We start from the raw sequence: 22342 nt of genomic DNA, 5'->3' as shown, positions 1-22342 counted from the left end.
AAATATGATAAATTGGGGATGCATATTTTATGTAGCCATTTATCATACAGGAACTGAAAAAATAAACAAATCATGTAAGAAGTGGGCGGTGAAGTAAGTATTGAGGAAATGTTAAAAAAGCGCACATGGCGGTAATTAAAAACGTGCGTAGTGTTTTTCCCCAATAGGAAATAATCTCCACATTTTGCACAATGTGTACAATTCCGCATTTTTCACAAAAAAAAAAAAAAAAAAGAAAAGAAGGAACAACACAAATACGTGGAATTTCATTCCTCTCCAACGTTCTTACATTTTATGCAAATGCACATAAAACGTTTTACGGAACAAATCCAGGTCCATGTTATTTTTCATAATTTTATTCATCTTTTCATAAAAGGTGTCAATGTAATCGTGTGTTCTCTTTTTATTATTGTTAAAGGTAACTTCCTTATGCAGAATAACTTTCATCGTTTTTGTTACTTGGACTGTGTATTTTTTATCTACCATTTGCATTTTAAGATTTTCATAAGACACTTCATAAATTCTGACAACCCCTGTTTTGTTCTTCAGTAAGTCATAGTTCGTATCATTGGTAACTTCCGAATGAATTAAATAATGCACATTCTTTTTTTTATTATCTAACGAAAGCATTAATCCAAACTTTATAATTTCATCATCAATAGGGACAATTTCTTGGTACCCAAACTTAGACGTGGCCAGCACTACCTTGAAATATATGATGGAGTCATGGTAGTACGACAGGGGCAAATATTGTATGTCTTCTTTGGAAAAGTAGGAAACATAAAATTTAAAGTCAATTCCGTACATGATTGAATTTTTATATTTGGAATGGTACACCGTGTACACCTTCAACTTTTGGAAGAAATAGTACTCCTCTTCATATTTTTTGATTAAAAGGTTGTTAAAAAAGTGATAGTCCTTGGGGTTGTCCAGGAACTGCTTCAGGTGGGCCTTCTTTAGGTGGTCTCCGATTTTGGACTTGGGCAATTTGAACACTTCATCTTTGAAGGTCCCCAGGTACACGAACAGGATTTTTTCATTCTTCGTGTTGTTTAGTATGTCGCTTGGTTTGTCGTCCTCATGGTCGACCCCTTTCTCCTCCTCCCTGTCCTCCTCATCCTCCTCCTCCGGGGTGCTCTTCTTAATTTTTTTCTTGATGTATCTCTTCATGCAGCCGTAGTAATCCTCCATGGTGCATGTCTTTATCTCACTCAGCTGCAAATTTAACGTCTCGAAATAGGGATAAATGAACGTCTCCACATTAACACCCTTGGACTTGATAATCAAGTAATCATTTCCATACAGCGCGTCGTATAAGAAATTCCTCTCCTTATTTTCTTCCTTATTCTTTTTGTGTATTTTCAAAGCTTTTGCAAGGTACTCCACATCTGGCACGGCATAAATAATTTTCTCCTTAACCCTTTTTAGAGAATCTTCATAACTTAAGTTTTGAAAATCCTGGTATATTTCTCGCAACTCTTCTTCTCCTATTTCGTAAAGGTCAATAACTTCTATGCCATTTTTCTCTGCACATTCCTTTTTATTTTCGCTGCACGTGTTATAGAGCCGATTAATAATTGGTATTCTCCAGAGATACTTCATACTTGCGCTGTCGAAAATGGATAAACTGTGTTTATTTTTTTCGCTAATTAGGTCATATTTTTCTGAACTTTCCTTTCCATGGGGATAATCATGTTCATCGTCATAGTTGTTCTCGTTTTTTCCTTCTTCATCTTCTTCATCCTCGTCATCTTCATCATCCTCCTCGTCCTCATCATCGTCGTCTTCGTCGTCATCTTCTCCCTCTTCATCATCCATGTCGTCCTCCTTGTTTTCTTTCTTCTTTTTCGCCTTTCTGTGTTTCTTAACCTTCATTACTTCTCCCTCGTTGGGATTCTCCCCGCCATCCTCTTTATCTTCCGCCTTATGGTCCTCTTTTTGTTCCTCCGTATGGTCCTCTTCCTGTTCCTCCTTATATTCCTCTTTGTCCTCTCCGTTGCCGTCCTCTCTATGTGCCTCTTCACCTTCCCCCTGCTCATCCCCACCTTCTACAACACCGCTTTTCTCCTCCTCAAACTGAATAGACTTATCATCCATACCATAGAGCATGTCGTCCTTGTGTTCCCTGTCGCCTTCGTTCTCCTTCTGCACTTCAATTTCATTTCCTTCTTTGTCCCTACCTTCGCGCTCCCTTTCGAGCATATCTGAATATTCCAAGCTTGCTTCCTCTACATTTTTTTCACCCCCCACTTCACTCTTATCATCCTTCTTATTTGCCAACATTGCTTCCATTTCATTCCCAAAAAAGGCATCTTCCTTGCCTTGTTGCCCCCAAGGCATTGTTTCTAGGTTCCTTTCAAACTTGGGTTCTATCTCACCTTCGGGTTCTGTTTCTAGGTTAACTTCTAATTCGGTTTTGGCCAACTCTGCTTCGAGCTCCGCGTCTAATTCAGTGTCTATATCGTTTTCCAGCTCCTTTTCTAGCTCACGGAATGGCCCTTCTTTCACAAAAGTGTTCGCCCACTTTTCTGCGTCATTCTCGAAGTCGTGTCCGGTTACCTCTATGTTGTTAATCGGGGATTTGGCCTCTGCCCCCTTTGCTTCCTCGCCAGGGGATTTGGCCTCTGTCCCCTGTGCTTCATCACCAGGAGATTTGGCCTCTGTCTCCTTTGCTTTCTCACCAGGGGAGGTGGTCGATAACCCCTTCGCTTCCTCCCCCGGGGATTTGACCTCTGTCCCCTTTTCTTCTTCCTTGGGTTCGGCTCGACTGGTAACCTCCATTTCTGTACCTTCCTCGGGTCCTCCGCTCGCCCTGACTTCCCCACTAGGCGGCTTTCCCGCAGACTCATTCTGTTGTTCCTCCTTTTTCTGCTCCTCCTTCACCTCATCTAAAGCGATCTTAATAGGGAAGCTGAAGAGCGCACCGTCCGTTCCGCTCGAAGGCGAGTCAAAATTCTTCTCGAAGGAGTAAATATATTTGTTAAAGTAGAAAATGGGGTTCTTAAAAAGATTTCTAACACTAGAGATGTATCTTTTAATGGTGGGTTTGAACACATAATGGTCCATAGTTGTGTTTATGCTGTTCTCCATTTCTTCCGTGTACACTTGTATTTCTTTATTCGGATCGCTAAGAGAAATATTACTTTTGACGTCCTCAAATTCCTTTGCCTTAATCCAATGCTCGTTGTCAAGTTTATTGTCTTGCAGAAATATCTCATTAATAATGTTATCGATTTTCTGTTTGTCTATATGATTGACATCGGTTTTTCCGAAGGGGGGGGTGTTGAGTATTTGTTCATACTTGGACGTTTCCATAAAATCCAAATGGGCAAAGTTAAATTTATCTGTGGACTTGGAGTCGATGTTGATTTTGCAAGGCTCAGGAACTTCTATCATCTTGTCTAGAGAAAAATCAATGTACTCTTCATTATACAAAAAAATGATATTTACATCCTTTGAATATTTATTGTTTAACAAATGCATGATGGATCTTATCGTTTTGGTGGGGTTTTGGAAGGTTAAAAATTTGCTCATATTTATAAAGGCAATTTTATCCTTCTCCAATTTTTCCTTGGACTGGTCTATATGTTCATTAATATCATCTAAATTAAAATCAATGTTGGATTTAACTTTCTTTAATTTTCTCACATATTCTTCATTTTCAGAATTCACCCAATCATTAAATTCGTTGATCTTTTTGTTTATCAAGTTGTCGATTTTTTCATTTGTTCTGTTCATATCAGAAATCATGTAAAAAATGCTGAGAATAATTTTCTTGTGCATCTTGGAAAGGATCCTAGCATTTCTTTCCATGTACTTTTCAATTTTCTTTTGATATGTTTTTGTTTCTTTATACATGTATACATATTCCACTAGTGCATTTTTGATGATGCCGTTTAATTCGTTTCCGTACTGTACCATCATATCGTAATAACTCAAGCTTTTGTTCGTATGCTTTAAGTTATAAGTCATATCTTCAAAATATCGAATGAGAGGCAATGCCGTCCCCGACTTTTGCGTCATTGTTTTTTTAACCCATTCTTTCGTATTCTTAATTCCCTCAAATGTGCCATTAATTTCATTGTTCAGTTCGTCTCTCCTTTTTAGCAGCTTCCCTATTTCGAAAATGTAGTGCTTCAGTTGGTTTATTTCTTTGTAAAATCGGTTGTAAAAATCGCTGTCGATATTATTGAAGACATCTGTTATGTAGTCCTTGTCCGCGTACTTTTTGCAGTTTTCCGTGTTTGCGATTTCGTTAAGGCCTGTGAAAAAAAAACAAAAGGGGGGGCAAGTGTAAATGGAGTCATGGATCGGTGCACTATAACAAGGGCATGGCATTTGCAGTGTACATCTCAAGTATATCAGATCAAGCGGTGGGAACACACTCCCACACCTCAGTGGTCATGGCAAAATCGCCACTTTGTAAATGAAATATTACAGTAGTCCTTAAAAGAGGAATACATAAAATTATAATTTTGCTTGTCAAATTTGTATTTCTTAAACTGCAAATTCTTCATCTCATTATTCTCCTCCTCAATCTTGAAATCGTCAACACTGTTTTTAAATGTCTTCTCGAACATGCCCATGACATCATTGACGTTGAAGTTGTAGTTTAGAATGTCTATTAAACTTTTGTTTAGAAGCTTGTCGGGCACTTTGGATGGTAGGTCTTCCGATTTTCCCAGTAGGAAACCGGTGTGTAGGGCAAACGCAATGAGCGCCCACATTTTGTTGTCGTTTGGTGAACAGCGCAAGCGCACCGCTCGAAAAACAAATAGGGTAATTATGAAACGAAGTGAAAGACAAATTTACATGAATAAATGACTCACGTTCGAAAATTTTGCTTTTCAAGCCAGAGTTGTTTCTCTTTTTTTTTTTTTTTCTTCTTTTTTTCTTTTCTAATCGCCATTCCTCTTAAGCCGTCATTTTGCAATTCCTATTTTAATTTCCTGTAGCAAGTCAAAAACTTGTTTGGAATTCAATTCGGTTCTCACAAAAAAAGGAGCAGCCAAAATGGGAATGTGTGATATAGAGGGCAAGTGGGGAGAATACACAAAGGGCTGTTGTATTCACGTGAAGAAAAGGAACCAACGTTTGCGTCAGTTGCTCCGCAGTTGTCCTGCGGGGTGAGTGCCGGGCCAGGTGTGGGCGCGCTGCTTCCACGCGGGGTTGAGTTACTCCGCTGGAAATTATGTTCTTTCAGGTTGCTCTTAGCAGGGTTATAATCTTCACCGGGTTACCCAGCGCACGCTTTCCCCGCTTCTCCTTATCGGGTTTCCTCACTCAGACTCGCGCAAGCAGCTCAACCCAGCGGCACAGTTCCCCCCTCAAGAGGTTCGTAACCTCATTCGTATCATTCACATACTCTAGAGAAGCCCATTACGCAAAAAAAATAAAACGCTTCTCCAGCAAAAGTGGCTACAATGGCTCTTTTGCAGATCGGAAAAATAAACACTGATCACAGGTGATCAAAAGTTAGAGTATAACGTCAATCCACTACGTCATCAAGAAGTACTTCCCCATTTATTTGATGTACGAACTTGCGGAAATGACTGAAACAAGTTTATAGTGCCTTTTTATGAGCATTCTTTTACCCTGCAACGTTTGCGTTAGCGCAGGAATGCACAGCATATAACAAAAGTGCGCATGCGGGGTATTACTAATTATTCGTTCCTTTATTTCGCAGCCGTAGCAGCTATGGCACCAGCAATGGCATTGTCCCCCGGTCACCCATATTGCAGCTTTAAGCGGGTCCCCGCAAACACCGATCGAGCGTAAGAACCGTCAGTTGATTTCCCCCCTTTTTAGTACTAACCTTTCGAACAAATGGTAAGAGGGTTAAAGCTTTGCAGCGTTGTATACGGTTTGCAAGGGTTTAAAAAAAAAAAAAAAAAAAAGCACATATTTGCGCGGAGTGCTTATATGCAAATGGCACTGCGTTGGTCATTAAGGGTGACACAAATGACACTAATGCATGCTAAATAATTTTGTTTCAACAAAGGGCACAATTTATGACAAAAACATTTACGCAAATAAATGTATGGTTAACAATTGGTGTTTTCCGCTCCACGGCCCATTTGGGCAAACGCGCTCATGTGACATTAAGCGGGGGTGGTACAGGGTGAGACGTGCGAACTTAACATGTAAAGGCTCCTAAAGTGTAAGCTTAATGACGAGGGCCCGGCTACCCCTTCACCATATTGGTGATGCACTCCAGGTGGAAGGTGTGGGGGAACATATCCACAAAGACGAGGTTTTTGATTTTCAGGTTTTCGTTTTGAAACAAAACATGTGTTACGTTGCTAATGAGGGTAATTGGATTGCACGAAACGTAAATGATCTGCCCAATCAGTTGGTTGGAGCTCAAAATGTTTAGGACGCTATTCGCCAAGCCACATCTCGGGGGGTCTACAATAACTATTACGTTGGAGTTCTTCTCAGATACGTTTTTAATTTCATTTGCAAATAATTCTTCCACTCTCCCTTGAATAAATTTATAATTTTTAATTTTATTCATTTCCGCATTTTTATTTGCACAAATAATGCTATCTTCACAAATATCAATGCCGACGATGTGTACGTCTTTCCCCTTCAGCTCATTCGCAGCACAAATACTTATGGTGCCCGTGCCACAACACAAGTCAAATATATAGTTTTTTTTTTTCTCACTTGTGTTGATATAATCAATGACTCTCTTGTATAGAATTTCACAGCTGGTATGATTGACTTGAAAAAAACAGGACGGTGTTAATAAGAAACGATTGTTTAGGATGATTTCCTCCAAGTATTCCACTCCCCATAGGTGTTCATTTGGGGACTGGCTTGTCGAGTCATTTGAATTTTCATGCTCCTGCAGATAAAGCGAAACAACTTTATAGTCGGAGAAGCTCATGCACGCTTCGTCCTTCTTCTTCGTCAGCCTGTTTATCAGCAGCTTTTTGATTTCCTTTTTTTTCTTTTGATCTAGTGAGTACGTCTGCACGGTGATCATCAGCTCCTTCATACTGTTGAAGCGCACGACGAGGATTCTCCAGACTCCTACAAGGAAGGGGGTGGTGGTGTCAAAGCAGCGTGGAGGCGATGTGCCAATGGTACACTCAACGGAATACTCCAAAGAAATACGCAACGGACATAAACGGGCATACTACGCTCCCACAAAATGGCATAGCACGCTGAGCAAGGAGCCACTATGCGATCCATCGCGAAACCCTTACCTGTTTTGTACACCCTGTCGAAGACCGGGTAACTGGAATCCTTAATTATGCTCTTCATCTCCTGGACTACCTGCTTCATGCAGGGATGAATGTGCACGCAGTCGTCGACGCTCTTAACGATGGGGTTCAAATAGTACGCCTGCTTCTGCTTCTTGTTCCTTAGTTTTGTGCTCTGGGACTCGTTCATGGGAGAGGCACTGTTGCTTATGTTGTGTTCGCTAAAGTTGCAGTTGTTATCTTCGGTGGCGTTTTTATCCTCACCCGCGTCATTAACATCCGTTTTCATCTTCCCCGTGACAAACCCAATCTCGACATTGTTATTTTCGTCATAAGAAATGGTAAACTCGCATTTGTTACGGTACGCATTGATTCCTTTTTCGTCTGGGACCAAGGGGCTATCAACCTCAAATTCATAATTTTTCATTTTTTTGTCTACGGAAAATTCCCTGCTGATGTAGCTGCTAGGCTTTACATCACAGAGAACAGTTTTGTTGAAACAGCTGTCTTTGCTCGTTTCGTTTTTCTTATTCTTTTTTTCACCGTTATTATTGCTGGTGGGGTTTCCTCCGTGCATGTTTGACGGGGCGCCTGCACTGGCGCTCCCTCCGCTACTCGCCTCACCCGTGCTGCCCATATGGACTTCATCGTCGGGGTGGACAGATTCCATGTCCCCAAAAAGTATACTCTGTTTCTCCCATTTATTTCTCAAGTTTGTCAAAATCTGATCCTTGCATTTTTGTAAAAATCGGTGCTTAATTTTAATTTGATTTTCATAAGGGTATTTATAAAAAGGAGTTACAAAGTTCTCTATGCTTTTAATCTTTTGTGTCTTGTTCATTTTGATAATGGTTTGTAGATCTGGCAATTGATCCTCTTCCGTTGTCTCCCTCTTTATGTTTTCCGCCACTGACCTTTCCATTTTTTGTCTCTTGGCTTTTTTTTTACTACTATGGTTATTATCTCCAAGGTGGTTGTCTTCCTCACCATTGTAGGGGTGCTCGACCTGCTGTCCATCATTATCTTTTTCATCGAGCTGGTTCTCCTGAAACAACTTCCTCTTCTGAGCATACTTGGAGAATTTGTTAATTTTAATAATTGACAAGCTATCATTCGGGTAGATGCGTTTATTTTCTATCAACTTTTCGAATACTTTTAAATCTTCTAAAGACTTAAAGCGTATGTAGGCTATGGGTTTGTTTCGAGGCACAAAGGTGTCATAGAAAGGCGCCTTAATATTATTCCTGAGCCATTTGTTCAGACTCTTTTTGTTCATATACTTTAGTGTATAGCTGAAAATGCTCAAAACGTTACTTTTCACCAATTTGGTGTTTGCTTTGTTTTCCTTTGTAGTGCCATTCGCGTAACTGCTTGAGTAATTGTTTGCGTAATTGTTTAATGAAAGGTACACATTGCTGTTACCGTTTCTTACGAGGTTCTGTGACCCCATGGCAATAATTGCTTCCTTAGTGTCTTCCATGTTGTGATTCTTTTTTGTTCTTCCTTTTCGTTTCTTCGGAGCAAATAAAAGGAGCGGGCTACTGCTTGGTGTGGCAGATATATTGAGTAAGCAGGAAATCCTTTTTGCGTAGAACAGAAGCAAAGAGGCTATTAAAAGGAGGCGACGCTTCCTCATTCAAGGGTCCGCCCGTGTCACCACATATGTATCCACCAATGCAGCCACTCACCCAGTTGTGAGTACTCCTATGTTCGTAAGGGTTAGAAGCCTCTTACACCCCACACGGTAAAGTCAACATTCGCTCAACATGCGCTCAGTACACTCCTTAGTGACCGTGTCCGCGAATATGTCAATGTAACAACAGGTAAGGTGTTCCCCAGTTGGCGCCACGCGGAAAAAACCTTTCTTCGTTAAACGAATAACCACGCCAAAAAACGATGGGGAACAGTGAAATGGTACAAAGGTACAATGGGACAAATGTATGTACAATGGAAACAACAGAACAAGGGGAGGATAATGCTTAATAATATATAACTCGCATACGTGTAACGAGTATACATGTGTTGTGCATACGTACACAGGAATTTTAAGGAATGCAACATTTCATTGAAAACCGTCCTTATCGTTAAAGGAAAAATGTTCCATCCGAAATTTTAGCCAAACGTGAATGGAAGGAACATTTCGTACGCGTTCGTTTATGCATATATTCCGTGATGCGTTTTTTTTTTTTTTTTTTTTTTTTTTTTGAGTAATGCACAAAACGGGTTAACAAGTTCTCCTATGCGAGAGAGGCTACTTGTTGAGTTGTCAAGTTGGTGAGTTGCCGAGTTGTCGAACTGCACTGTGTCCGTTGCCATGCGTATTTCCTTCATTTTTCATTTTCGTCATCCTTGATACATTTTTGAAAGCACAAATTTTCCCTTCGCGCATCGCACCAATGTGCTCATATGTGTATACCCTTGAGCGGCACGCTTGGTTTCCATCCCCACGGGGAACACACATACGCTACACCCATAGATATACGTACCCATATACACATGTACGTTTTGCCCCCTGGACGAAGCCACATGCGTATTTTTTTTTTCTTTTTTTTTGTTTCCCCTCATCTGAACGGCAAGCAAAAATGTGGGGTGATTAACTAATGCGTAAAAAAATAGTATGGACACCCCTCTTTAATTATAGTAATAAAAACAACACCTAAATGGAACATTCAGGGAGGGCAATCAACCCTGTCCACCCCTTAACCCTATTAAAGCTGCAGCGTGAAGGCAAGTAGGTTTGAACAGATGAGCCGGTTCGTGCAAATACCAATGGTGTAGTTTTTATCTTTTCTTTCCCATGGGAGGTAAAAAAAAAAAAAAAAGAACGCTGTGGTCTCCTGTTATACTTATTGCTTCCGCCTAACAGTATTGCAGTAATTGGGAAGAATGAGAAAAATGTATAACCGTGTTTGGAACAGATCCGTGTTCATGTGTCCCCCACACCCCAATTTAGTTCCACTCTGAGCGCACCTTTTATTGAATGGTGGTAATCTGAGCGCGTCTCTTTTCGTATCCGAAATGGAAGGAAAACTGTGTTGTTCACTTAAAAATTCATACGAAAAATAAGTTGTTTAGTGATAAAATAAAAAGAGACCCATGTTGGGCCCTAAATAAACACCTATGTGAAAACATCTCCACATGGTGTGGCCGCTTTGTTCACTCCTTTTTTTCTCTGCCCTACGGGGAAGGACCTGCTCCTGCCCCACGGCCTCTATACCATAATGCATAACACACCAAAGACAGATACAAAACAGAACTGCACAAATTATGTTCACAGCTGCATTTCAAAGCTGCGTTTTTCGCGTTTAAATAGGCGTACAATGAAGTTATGCAGCCTTGGGGTGGCGTGCTTCTTAAAGCAAAAACTTCAAAAAAAACAAAATAAAACAAAAGGGAAGGGGAAAGTAGGGGCCATGTATGCACTCCCCATCAACGCCATGGTGGGGTTGCGGTTCAGTCAGATGTATTCCCCCCTTTTCGGGGCAATATATCTCCCCATAGAGTTTTTTTTTTTTTTTTTTTTTTTTGGTCTCTCTCCGTTTTAGGCACTACTTGACCGTCCCACTGGTTCGCTTCTTCAGATGGAACCTCTTAATTTTACTTCAAATGAATGCGTCATTTAAATTTGTATTCTCCCGTCCTACGTAACTTGCGTGTGGAAAATTCCCTCCTCACATTTTGTGCCTTTTTTTGCTTAAGCGCCTTTTACGGTCGCTACTGTTGTAACTACTCTTGCTGCTACTCTTTCCACTACTCCTGCTGCTATTCCTATCGCTACTCTTTCCACTACTCCTGCTGCTACTTCTATCACTACCCTTTCCACTACTCCTGCTGCTACTTCTATCATTACCCTTTCCACTACTCTTGCTGCTACTTCTATCGCTACTCTTGTCACTGCCGCTATCACTTCTGGAGCTGCTACGATATGTGTATCTCCTCTTTTGGACGCCCCTTCTATCTTCAATTTCTGGTCCCTCACTCCGCCTTTTGCGTTTCGGAGAGCTTCGCAAGGGCCCGCTTCGCCCGCCACGGCTGCTGCTACTTCCAGCACTGCCTCCGCTACTACTACTACTACGTTTACTTTTCCGAACGCCGCTGCTACTACTACTACCACTACTGCCACAACTTTCGCTTCGTTTCCTGCGCCTACTTCTGACACGCCTGGGGCTTCTTCTCTCGTGCACATCACGCCGTCCACCTCTATGACGACCCCCGCTACTACTACTACTACTACTTCTGTCACTGCGCCTCCTTTGGGGCGAACCTCGCTCCGCACCAAAGTTTTTCCTCTTGTCGTCCCTGCGACTGAAGCGGCCAAAACGGTCTCCCTCGAGGGTACTTTTCTCCCCCCGGTAGATTCCCCTTTTGTGCGTAATTTGTACATCAACATTTCGCTCTCTTCTGGGGTGCACCTTTGCATGGCGCTGCTTATATGTAGACGACAGTGGTTGATAGATAATATAAATTTTTCGTCCGTACAAAAAGGATTCATTTTTTTTCATAATTTTAGCAGAAGTTTCTTTGTCGTAAACTTCAACAAGTGCTTCCTTCAAGGATCTGTTTTTTTTTCCATCGGTTTTCACCTTGTTCCGTTCCGACGTTTTATTCTCAGGAACATCATACAAGTGTATCTTTTTAATTTCCCCACAATCTTTGAAAAAGTCTATTATATCGTTTTCGTTACATTTATAAAAAATATTGGAGATTTTTAATTTCAGTAGGTTTTTTTCCCCAAGTGGGTTTTCCAAATCTTCACTCATAATTCTCATTTTACGATTAACCTCACTTTGTTTTTTATCCAGGTAAGACAAAACGCTGTCTATGTTTATGCTAATTTTATACGTTCTCTTAGACACCCCTAAAGTGATAATATCGTTATTAGCAATTTTGTACTTGTTATGAATTTCACACAAGTTACTATTCAACCTGGTCCTTGACTTGGATCCCACATCTACAAGATAGAGATGGTAGTCCTTCGAAAAGAACAACACGCAGTGGAATCTTGAGATGGACGGATTTAGACAGATAATATCATTCTGTTCATTTTTTCCAAAAGATATATATTCCTTTTTTTCGAATAAATAATTTTGTGTTTTCTCTTCCACTGTTATGTTTCCGCTGGAGGAAAAGTTACCATTTCCGCCAAGACTCTTTTTAGTCTCCTTCAATAGCGCATCATTATATACATAGTCATCCTCCTCTTGTATTACTTTCCTTTCCAAATATTTTTCCTCTATGGAAATGTCTGCTACAAGACTCGGATCTGTTTGCATGTTACAGTTTGTTAAGAGCCAAGCGTAGATCTCCGTGTTTTTGGCGAGGTCGTTTCTTATGCTCATGTAGATTCGGCCTAAATTGTTTTGTCCCTTTTTTTCACAAACTCCAAAGAAGAAGAAATCTTTTATCATTTTTTTATTTTTCACTTTTTCTACATCTTCCTTGTTCACCTTGTATACAATTTCTCGCTTTCCTGTCTCTTTTAAATTTTCTCTCATTTTTTCATACCTCCGGAATTTGTCCCTTTGGATCATGTCCATCCAGGCCAATTTGTTTCGCTTCCAATTGGGGTTCTGCGAAGATGAGGGGAGGGGTGCAACAAAAGGGATTTTTCCACATGGTGCACTAGCACATTCCTTTTGCATATTAGTTTTGCACATTACTTTCATATGCTACTCCATGTGTTACCCCACGTGCTACTCCACGTGGGTACGTCCACGCGGCGAGCTGCTGCCCCCTTGCTTACCTCGCCGAGGTAGGGTGAAATGGCCTCCAAGTCCGAGACACCCATCTTGTTAATCACCTGGGAGATATTCTCCAGCGCCTTCCGTCTGCACTCTGGTAATTCCCCCTGCTCATAATAAATAGCCGTTGTGCTCTGAAAAAGTTCTGTGGCCCTGTTTTCGTTTATTACCCTCCAGTAGACCTCCTTCTCGAACTGCGCGCCCATATTTTCTTTATAATTCTCTCCAGCCTTCTCAACATTTTCAAACTGATTTCGCAAGAAAAAATAACAGTGGTATGGGGAAATAAAACTAATGTCGTTAAAACATATTTCACAAATGTAGTGAAAATTTAAATAGTTGTGGGGTCCACTAAAGATATCAATTGAGGTAAAAACACATTCTTCCTTATATTCATTTTCTTCCTGTACGATGGTTTCCAGGTTTTCCTTCATTTTCGTTTTTTAATCATTTCTCTCTAGCCTCCTTTGTTAGATTAGATCGTAGCCATAATTCTTCTCCTTTGCAGCAGTTGGGAGGTGAGATTAGTTCGCCCCTAGGGGGTACTGCTACGTGTGGGCATGGGTATGGATATGTTTGTTAAAGAAGAGCCACAAAACAACACATATTGCAAAACAGGGAACAAGTTATTCATACCTGCGTATGATACCCGTGTAGGTTTGTAGGCCTTTAATCAGTTTGGCGTTCTTTGCATTGTTCGCGATTCGTGCGTAAAGCGGGTTGGCTGCCTACTTAAGCTGATATATATTTTTTTTTTTTTTTTTTTTTTTAAAAAAATGGGAAAAAATTTAATTTTTTTTTTTTTTTTTTTTTTTTTTTTTTTTAATGGTTATTTGGGGAGCCACAACGATTAGGAGTACGTACTGTCCGCTCAGAACATTACAATGTTACGCTTTTTTTTTTTTTTTTTTTTCTGTTCCCTCATTTTTATGAATGTGGGAGAGCGGACAATTGTTCACCATAAACCCTCTTTCTATATGACCCAATTCGAACACCATGTTGATCGCACATGTGAAAGACGAACTATGCTTCTACTCCTCTTGACCACTGCAGAATAAGAAGCCGAATTGTAACTCCTGCAGTGTTTTGAAATTTTCTACATGTTGGAGAAGCTAGCGCTGTCGTTCCACTCATACATTTTTTTTTTTTGTTTTTTCCGAAATTGTGCATTTTCGGGGGCGGTATTTATTCACAAAAAGGGTCCACACAAAAACGGGATATATTGTTCTCCCCCGTTTGTGAACCTCTGTCACTTTTTACCCACAGCGTCCATCAGTATCATTTTAACGTCCTTCACTCGTCTACACATACACACACACACACGTTTGGCAGAGTTCGCAAAGCGCGCAGATCGAGTAGCACCACCTCTTCGAATTTCCGCCCCCCTCCTCCCTTGAATGATTTGCCTAGCAAAGACTCTCCACTTCCTGTCCCAGAATGAGAGAAACATAAAGGTACATTGTATGAAAATTCCAGACCTAATAAAGCTGCTCAACAGGCATAAAGAAATAAAGCAAGATGACCTGGATAACATAAACATACAAATCATTAATACCCTAAATGATATTAACCCGAACAAAATTATAAACAACATAGTAAGCAATAATGTGAGAAGGAAACACGATTTAAAATCGTTAAAACAAAAAATTTTCTTCAATCATTTGTTACTCAAAACTGGGGTCGAAAGGGGCAACTTGTTCAAGGAGTACGAATGCAAGGAAGGGACGAACAGGAGTGGCGACTCACAAAATGAGGCCACAGCGGAAGGTGGGGCGGTTGCCCAGATTGGCGAGATTGGCGACGTTAGCAATGTGCACAAGAATATATATGGAAGGAATAAGAGGAAAGTGAAAATGTCTAAAGGGTCCCAAAGCAGCAACATGGAAAAAAGCACTCGAGGTAGCGAAAAAGGAGAGTTAAGCATGGACCGGCTTTGCGATCTGCCCATTGGGGAAGATAAAAAGGGAAGAACAAAATTTACCTTTTTCGAATTAGCACATAGTTACTCCAACTTCATCCTGGACAATATTTTGAGACATGTCTGCTCATACATTTACAATTACAAAGTATTAAACAAAATAAATCAGGAAGAGAACAAGGGACACGAACTGGTTTCACTCTTTTTAATATCCAGCATATTTCACCACTTGTTCGAGTTAAAATTTGGGTATTCCTACATGGTACATTTTCTCAATGGGCTAAGGTTATACAAAATTAAGAGAGCAATAAATGTCGACCAGGTTGGCTTCCATCTGATTGACGGGTATGTTGCTGCTGCGGAAGGCAGGGGAAATATGGCCCCCGAGGGAGAGGCAGACCCCGTTTTGGAAAAGGTTTACGACGTGTCTTTCATTATAGACTACCTTAGTGAGGATGCAAATAGGAACAATCGCCAAATAGGCAACGGGCAAAATAGCTGTCTGCACACATTTGAAGATACTAAAAGGAAGCAAACATATATACTTAACATGAAGGACAAAATTTTACTAAGTTACAGCGTGGATGAGTCTTATTTAAACCACTTTCTGCAAATTTTGCAAAATAAGTACAACAGTGAACGGATCAGTTTTTCAAGTTACTGTCTGCTAATCCATATGTATAGCATGTCTAACCATTTCGTAGTGAACATGTTTTCCTCCCTTCCCCTCTCATTTTTGAAGAATAAAATGGACACAAATATGAACAATTTAATCATTTTATTAAATTCGTGCATTTTTTTCTTAAGAGGAAAATCATTTTTAAATACACTGAATGCGTTTCACATTCACGTAGTTTCAGAAGACGAGGGAAAATTACTTGGGGACAAGGATTGTGTGCACAAGGTGAAGGAAAAAATGTACGCATTGGTAGAGCAGCTAATAAATTACATTTTTCAGAACAAAGAAACACTCAATAATAATCATTTGCTACAATTATTTGAGATCCTCTCTTTTGTAAAATATAACAAATCGCTCTTCAGTTACATTTTTAACAAAATGAATGGCAGTCTGTGCTTGCTGGACAAATATCAAATTTTTTATTTTTTAAATTCCTTGTCAAATTACGACATTGTGTGCAACGACAGAAAAAGGGACATCCACATGCACACCTTTAAACTCCTGGAGCAGTATACCCCCAAGGAGAGGCAGCGCTTAGAGGGGTATCTCCACGCGCAGCATTAGGGGAAGCAGCCCATTGGACACATATATTAGGTCAGCTCCGTTTGAAAAAAAAAAAAAACATTTACACAAATAAGCGAAGACCAGCGCAGTGCTAACTGTGAGATAGGAACACTGTCCTCAGCGTTCAGCGAGGTTAAAATATCACGCCACTTTGCAAGAGACAAAAATATGAAACGATGGCCTATCATTTCGCACCCTTTTGGACAAAGCGATGATTCGGCTTCATGTCAAAAATTTTTATCAACTTAAAGAAGTAAATTTGTTTTCCCTGCACATTTGCAAGTCGCTGTGATTTTTCTTCCTCCGATTTTGCGAAAGGTTGGCTCTGTACTGTATCCTTATTGGCATGACTGCTTCCATTAGGTCTTTCCCCGTTGTTAGAATTATCAGAATGGCTACATACACTGCCAGCATTTGGGTGCAGGCCGACCTGAGCGGAGGGTGAAATACCCCCCGCTGGGTCAACAGAAAATGGCGCTTTCAATTTCGCCTCCAAAACTTTTTTCAAATAAATATTAAAACTCTGCAGGTTATAAATGTTTACGCTTTCGTCCAGTACTAAATAGTAGGGGTACGGCAGGGCGCTCTCAAACAGGTTTTGTACTTCTCCCTGAAGGAGGATCGAAAAAAAACAGGGGAAGGAGATAAACCAATGAAGGTTTTTTTCATGCGGGTATAGAGGGGTGTAGTCACATGTGTGCCCATGTACTGTGACTCTCCTTCCAATGTTACTCTTTTTTTTTTTTCTTTGTTTCCCCTCTTTGGTAGTAGACGCGACGTATAAGCCTATGGCGCATTCCCGCCTTACCGTTGCACCCAGAAGGTTAAGAACAACCTTGAACTGATTAACATCATCCAGGAACAAATACAAGGGACAGTTGTGCAGCATCGTTGAGTAGATACTTCTAAATACCCCGCGCAGGTATTCCTCATCAAACCTTTTTTTTTGTCTAATAAAATACACAAAGGCACTCTTAATCAGTTCATCATTAATTATACTACTTAAGTTTTTAATATGACTTATTAGGATCTTCAAGTTGGGGAAAATTTGCAAATCATTTAAATCCATTTTGTACGAAACAATGCTGTAGTAAAATTGCATAAAGGCATCATAGTAGTTGTTCGAAAACAATATGTGATGATCGTTTAAGTCGTACAGGCACAGTTTGGACAAGTACACAGGATGCATGTTATAATACAAGTTGCTCGTTCTATAGGTACATTGCAGATCTTCCTCCGAATCATTTGTATAAATGCTGTCACTCTCCACGTCATTTTTTTCCCACTGCTCCCTCCCTATTCTGTAAGAGTATATATTTTTTGTATTGTAGCTATTTTGGCACTTTAAAATGTCTTTATTTTTTTTTATATGACTTAAATTGTCGAAGTACCAGTCATACACGTTTGGAAAGAGGGTTTTTTTCCTTTTGTAAAATTTTAAGGACGTAAATAAAATCCCAGGCTTCTTAATATGAACAAAGTAGGTCCCCTTGGACTTCTGGTAGTAGTACTCCCTAATGTAGTAGTTAAACAGTTTCCTTATTTCGTTGTAGTTGGCAGGCATCTTTTTCCGTTCGCCTGTTACAGAGGGGTGTGGTCACTTCGTCCTTGTCTCATATACTTAGTATATATTTTTTCCCCTTTTGTAAATGGCGTAAAGGGAAAGTAGAGATTGGTTAGACTTGAAGTCATGACTGTGTAAAAACATTTTCTGTGTTAGTTTCGTACTACTGCGCCAGTTGTCGCTCATAATGGGATGGTAACACAAACTACAACTTCAAATTACCCTCGTGGGTAATGTCCATTTCGTGCTGTTTTATTTTGCTGAGCGTGTCGCATTTTTTGCTTTCCACGGGGGACAGGGATGTTACATATGCTATTTTTTTTTTTTATTATTTATTTATTATTCACTTTTTTGATGAACTCGAAATTCATCTTATGTCATTCACTTTGCAAAGACATAAGCGCATTTCCCCACGCTCACAAAAGATGGCCCTCTGTTTGCACACACCATGTTAGACGTGTCAAATGGGGTTGGACGTCCTAATCGTGCAGTGTCAAGCAGCTTTGTAGAAGGTACGGAATCGCACGGAACTCTTTCCACTAAATTACCATTTTAACAACTATAGTCTTTTATAATTATATATTTTTTAAATAGCTCACATGTTGTTCGCGAAGGCTCGATAGGCTTAGGGGCAAATGCTCACAGGTGGGTCATGTGCCCGTGAGCGATGGACCGATGGGCGAATGAATCTGTGAACAAATCGACAAAGGCGTAATACTACCACTCACTGCTAACAGATTGAGGCACACATACAAATGGTACACATGCCAAATAACAACTTTGGGGGACCTTGCACAGAGGCCTCAAAAAAAAAAAACAAAAAAAAGTGGACTTTCCACAGCGAGAGAAAGGACCAGGTTGGGAAAAGCAAAGGATGGGAAAGGTGTGGTGCTGTAGAGTAACACAACACGGTGCACCTACGCATGATTCTAATTAAAGAAAAGTTAACAGAAAAAAATATTAAAGTTATTCGGTGGCGCAACGAGAATGCGCGTTTATTATATACACATCCAAACATATGGGTTATATTAAAATAAGCGTTGTTACGCCATTCTTTCGACAAAAGTGGGGATAAAAATTAAAGGAAAACAATTTTAAAAAAACAGCCAAAGTGCGAAAAAAAGCGGCGTTCGCATATAAAGCACGCATAGAAAAATACGCGTGACAAAAATCTCAGGAACCTCTATCTGACGACGCTGCTTTAGCGCACAGAAGGTGAACTCCACGAAGCGCTACATACACATAGCGACGGAATGTCGGCTGCCTATCATTTTCTTCTTCCACTTTTCCCCACAATCACGCACGGAGCGCGTAACCAAAAAGAGGTTACAAAGGCAGACCAGTACAAGTACGCCCAACGAAGGCGTCAAGTCTGCTTCAATTAAATCATCAGCGACAGTATATGTATTAGAGGGCACAAAAAAAAAGAAAAAAAAAAAAATAAGTTAAAACATCAAAGATACGTTATGAGTGAGTGTAAGGTGTATCTGTTAGTTCGCTAGGTAAATATTCTGCGGTAATATTAATAGTGGAGAGGTCCATTTGGTGGAGGCAAATCATGCTTTTAAATCGCAAGTGGGGTAAATTTTCACTCGGCTTTGCTTAACCAATCAGTTACTTCACCATGTGTTACGTTTTTTTTTGTTGTTGTTTTCATTTCCTCGGTAACTGGTGATGATGACAATTAGCCCAATTTTAGCTTGCTCCATTTCTCCTCCCTTGTGGGCAATTTGTTGGCCAGCTGGGTGTGTCTCGTTTTTCTTTTTTACATGACGCGGGTTGAAAATATGCATTGTGAGGCACCCCCACTTTGTTTACGACCAACGAGGCCCTCACCAATTCGGTTGCTTCCCCGCTCAGTAGTAAGGCTTCTCCATCAGCACAGGGGTGGTGTGGGAGGCCCGCTTTTCTTCACCCCAGAAGGACGCCTCGGGGTCGAGCATCTCGTCTTTCCTGGTGGTGGGTTTCCCGTACCCGTCTGCCTGCTCCATCTTGTCATACTTATCATTGTGAGCTTTCTTCCTGAAGTAAAACATGGAAGCCAGTGCGACCACACACACACCTCCAGTTATTCCGATAATAATTAGGAGCATCTGATTTTTGGATTCACCTTCCGCGTATTGGTAATCTTCCTTAAATTCTTCCTTTATGGCCACTTCGTTATTTTCTTTAATTTCTGCCCTTTTCTCTACACAGTTACAAACGTAAAAGTTGCAGGTACTGTTGGTAATGTGTTCTGGTGCGCATGGACATTTGAGACTGTCCTTATCGTTGGAGATAAATATCCTTGGCAGAACAATCCGTGCCTTATCAACATTGTACAGACTCATGTTCCTCGATTCTTTCCTCATTTCCCTTTCCATTTCATCTTTGTATATGCTGCATGGAAACTCATAGTCTACTTCTTGGGGATGAGATAACGCTGTTGTTGCGATAAAGTTTTTGTCATTAATGAGGCAAGTGGGTTTGGCATTAAAAAGGTAACAAACCTGATTTTCAGTATCGAAATTTGCCCAGTTATATCCTCTTCCTTTACTCTTAAAATTGTCCGAGTTGAATGCACCTACTGGAAGAAAAGCACTTTTAATCATACCCTGATCGTTTTGTCTAAAGCCTTCTTGTATTTTTTGATAATCGGTTAGTTCTTCTTCGTACTGAGTTGGTTGATCTGAAGCGCTAGCTTCGAAAACGATTCTGTTACATTCGCGTAGATCCTTTGCCGGCACGTCTTGAACGTATGGGATTTCTTCACAGTTTCCATCCACCCATAATCCAAATTTAGAATTTCCTAAATTTTTACGGGGGCATTTGTTTTGCCAATCATTAACCACATTTTTGCTTAAATAGGCAAGATGGTCAAATGTTGTATTTTTATCTGGCTTGAAGCAAAACATAGCATCTTTATTTTCTGCATCTTTACTACAGTATCTTGGACCCATATTTTCTTGCGCTGATAAATACAACATGTAACATATTTTTTTATCTTCATCATATACAGCTGGGTGTCTATAGGACGAATTTTTATCCATTTCCATTACAAAGCTGGCTGCATGAGTTTTACACAAAGCTAAATCGTTTAGCTTCATCAAATCTGGATTCTCTTTATACCTTTCTCTAAGGTTTTCTATGGATATAGGGGAAATATGATCATTTGCCTGTGGAAAGGCGAAACCTCCATCCTTCAACTTTTGATTGCCTGTAGCTACAGGTGTTAAGAAACTAACCTTAGAATTCTGTATAACGATACCCTTTCCAAAAACAGGACATTTTCCTGCTGGTATTCTATAGCTGGAATTTCCCACTTCTGCATCTTCCCCTAAATCTACTCGAATACCAGAACTGTGTGTTTTTTCGATATCGTACTTTTCCATGAATGCTTTCCATGGGTTACTCATTCGTGTACTTCTCTCAACCATAGGCTTCTGTTCCAACAAAACGTTTTTAGCGCTGCGGGTCAGCCTGCTCGGCTTCTGGTTTGGCTCGCACTTACCCATGTGCACAAGGCACTGGGCACTTAAAAACAGTATGCAGTATATTTTATTCATATTGTGTTGTTAAATTGTGACTCAAGAAAAAGGCAGCTATTTGGTTCTCTCCCTCTGCACATCAATCAGGAGGGGGGCGAGAAAAAAATAGCCACTAACAGGTTTAACCGTTGGTAAAAATTGGCCGTCACACAGGTGAGCAGCTTCACGGTTACAAACTTGCGCAGTAGAAAAATTGCAAAGTTGCAAAATTACAAACGCTTGGTAAATTACATGTAAACGGTTGAAACTCCTATTTGCTCTAGGAGGCATCCGGGTGTAGAAAAGGAACGTACAAAAGCGAAAAAAATGTAGCAAATAAAATTAAGATTTTGGAAAAAAATGACAATAATTGGAAAATTGGGGAGTGTGACAAATTTTGCAAATTCAGCAAATGCAGCAAATTCAGCAAATTCAACAATTAAGCAAATTAAGCAATTAAGCAAATTCGGCAAAATTAACAGCGTGTGAGAGATTCAATTTGCTTAACTTTTTTTTTTTTTTTTTTTTTTTTTTTACATACACATTTGCGTAAATTATTTAGTTGAAAATTGCACCTCTGTAGATAATTTTCTACATGGCGTCACTAAAACTGCCACCGGTGAAAAGGGCAACAATGTTCCCTTCTCTTGTTTCTTATTGTGCATTAAGAAGAGGTCCGTTGTTTTGGCCTCTCTTTGGTTGCATTAAATTAGAGACTCTCCCACAAAGGGGAAGCCAGCGGGCAAAAACACGGGGGGAAAGCAAAAAAAGCGAATAAGAAAAGAGCGAATAGGAAAAAAGGCGAATAAGAAAAGAGCGAATAGGAAAAAAAGCGAATAAAAAAAAGCGAAAGAAAACGAGAGAAAAAATGCAAACAAAAATGCGATCAAAACAAGAGCAAAACGCGGGAAGAACACGAACAAAAAGCGCGAACAAAAAAGAGCAAAAAATGAAGCAGATTTTTCCGTTGTAAAACAAGTTTTTCCTTGTAACTCCTCTTTTAGCGTCTTAAAAGCGTTCTACACTTAAAAAAAGTTGAAGCAAAAGAAAAAGCAAAAAAAAAAAAAAAAAAAAACCAAGTAACAATAATAATTGTGTAAAATGTGTGCATAAATAGTATACTCAAAAAGAGGGGGAACAAAAAAAATTCACGCCATAA

General features: G+C 40.0%; 6 protein-coding genes across 6 annotated transcripts; 1 reads left to right on the top strand and 5 right to left on the bottom strand.

Annotated features, from left to right (window-relative positions):
• Positions 1-285: 285 nt before the first annotated feature.
• Positions 286-4727, bottom strand: AK88_00076 (uncharacterized protein; the record flags this gene model as incomplete). The annotated part of the gene is made up of 2 exons (XM_012477727.1): positions 286-4262; positions 4439-4727. 2 exons carry the CDS (start codon positions 4725-4727, stop codon positions 286-288), a joined length of 4266 nt encoding a protein of 1421 aa, XP_012333150.1.
• Positions 4728-6184: 1457 nt separating this feature from the next.
• AK88_00075 (uncharacterized protein) lies at positions 6185-8691 on the bottom strand (the record flags this gene model as incomplete). Its single annotated transcript, XM_012477726.1, has 2 exons — positions 6185-7038; positions 7215-8691. The coding sequence occupies 2 exons, from the start codon at positions 8689-8691 to the stop codon at positions 6185-6187; spliced, it is 2331 nt and encodes a 776-aa protein (XP_012333149.1).
• A 2191-nt stretch (positions 8692-10882) lies between these two features.
• AK88_00074 (uncharacterized protein) lies at positions 10883-13386 on the bottom strand (the record flags this gene model as incomplete). The annotated part of the gene is made up of 2 exons (XM_012477725.1): positions 10883-12781; positions 12955-13386. The coding sequence occupies 2 exons, from the start codon at positions 13384-13386 to the stop codon at positions 10883-10885; spliced, it is 2331 nt and encodes a 776-aa protein (XP_012333148.1).
• Positions 13387-14349: 963 nt separating this feature from the next.
• Positions 14350-16113, top strand: AK88_00073 (uncharacterized protein; the record flags this gene model as incomplete). Its single annotated transcript, XM_012477724.1, has 1 exon — positions 14350-16113. One exon carries the CDS (start codon positions 14350-14352, stop codon positions 16111-16113), a length of 1764 nt encoding a protein of 587 aa, XP_012333147.1.
• A 184-nt stretch (positions 16114-16297) lies between these two features.
• On the bottom strand, positions 16298-17677 carry AK88_00072 (uncharacterized protein; the record flags this gene model as incomplete). Its single annotated transcript, XM_012477723.1, has 2 exons — positions 16298-16723; positions 16922-17677. 2 exons carry the CDS (start codon positions 17675-17677, stop codon positions 16298-16300), a joined length of 1182 nt encoding a protein of 393 aa, XP_012333146.1.
• Positions 17678-19533: 1856 nt separating this feature from the next.
• AK88_00071 (apical membrane antigen 1) lies at positions 19534-21222 on the bottom strand (the record flags this gene model as incomplete). Its single annotated transcript, XM_012477722.1, has 1 exon — positions 19534-21222. One exon carries the CDS (start codon positions 21220-21222, stop codon positions 19534-19536), a length of 1689 nt encoding a protein of 562 aa, XP_012333145.1.
• Positions 21223-22342: the final 1120 nt, after the last annotated feature.

The sequence above is a fragment of the Plasmodium fragile genome (assembly GCF_000956335.1).
Source record: "Plasmodium fragile strain nilgiri unplaced genomic scaffold supercont1.1, whole genome shotgun sequence".
NCBI lineage: Eukaryota > Apicomplexa > Aconoidasida > Haemosporida > Plasmodiidae > Plasmodium > Plasmodium fragile.
The sequence above is the reverse complement of the archived record's forward strand: the minus strand, read 5'-3'. Positions and strand labels throughout refer to the sequence as shown.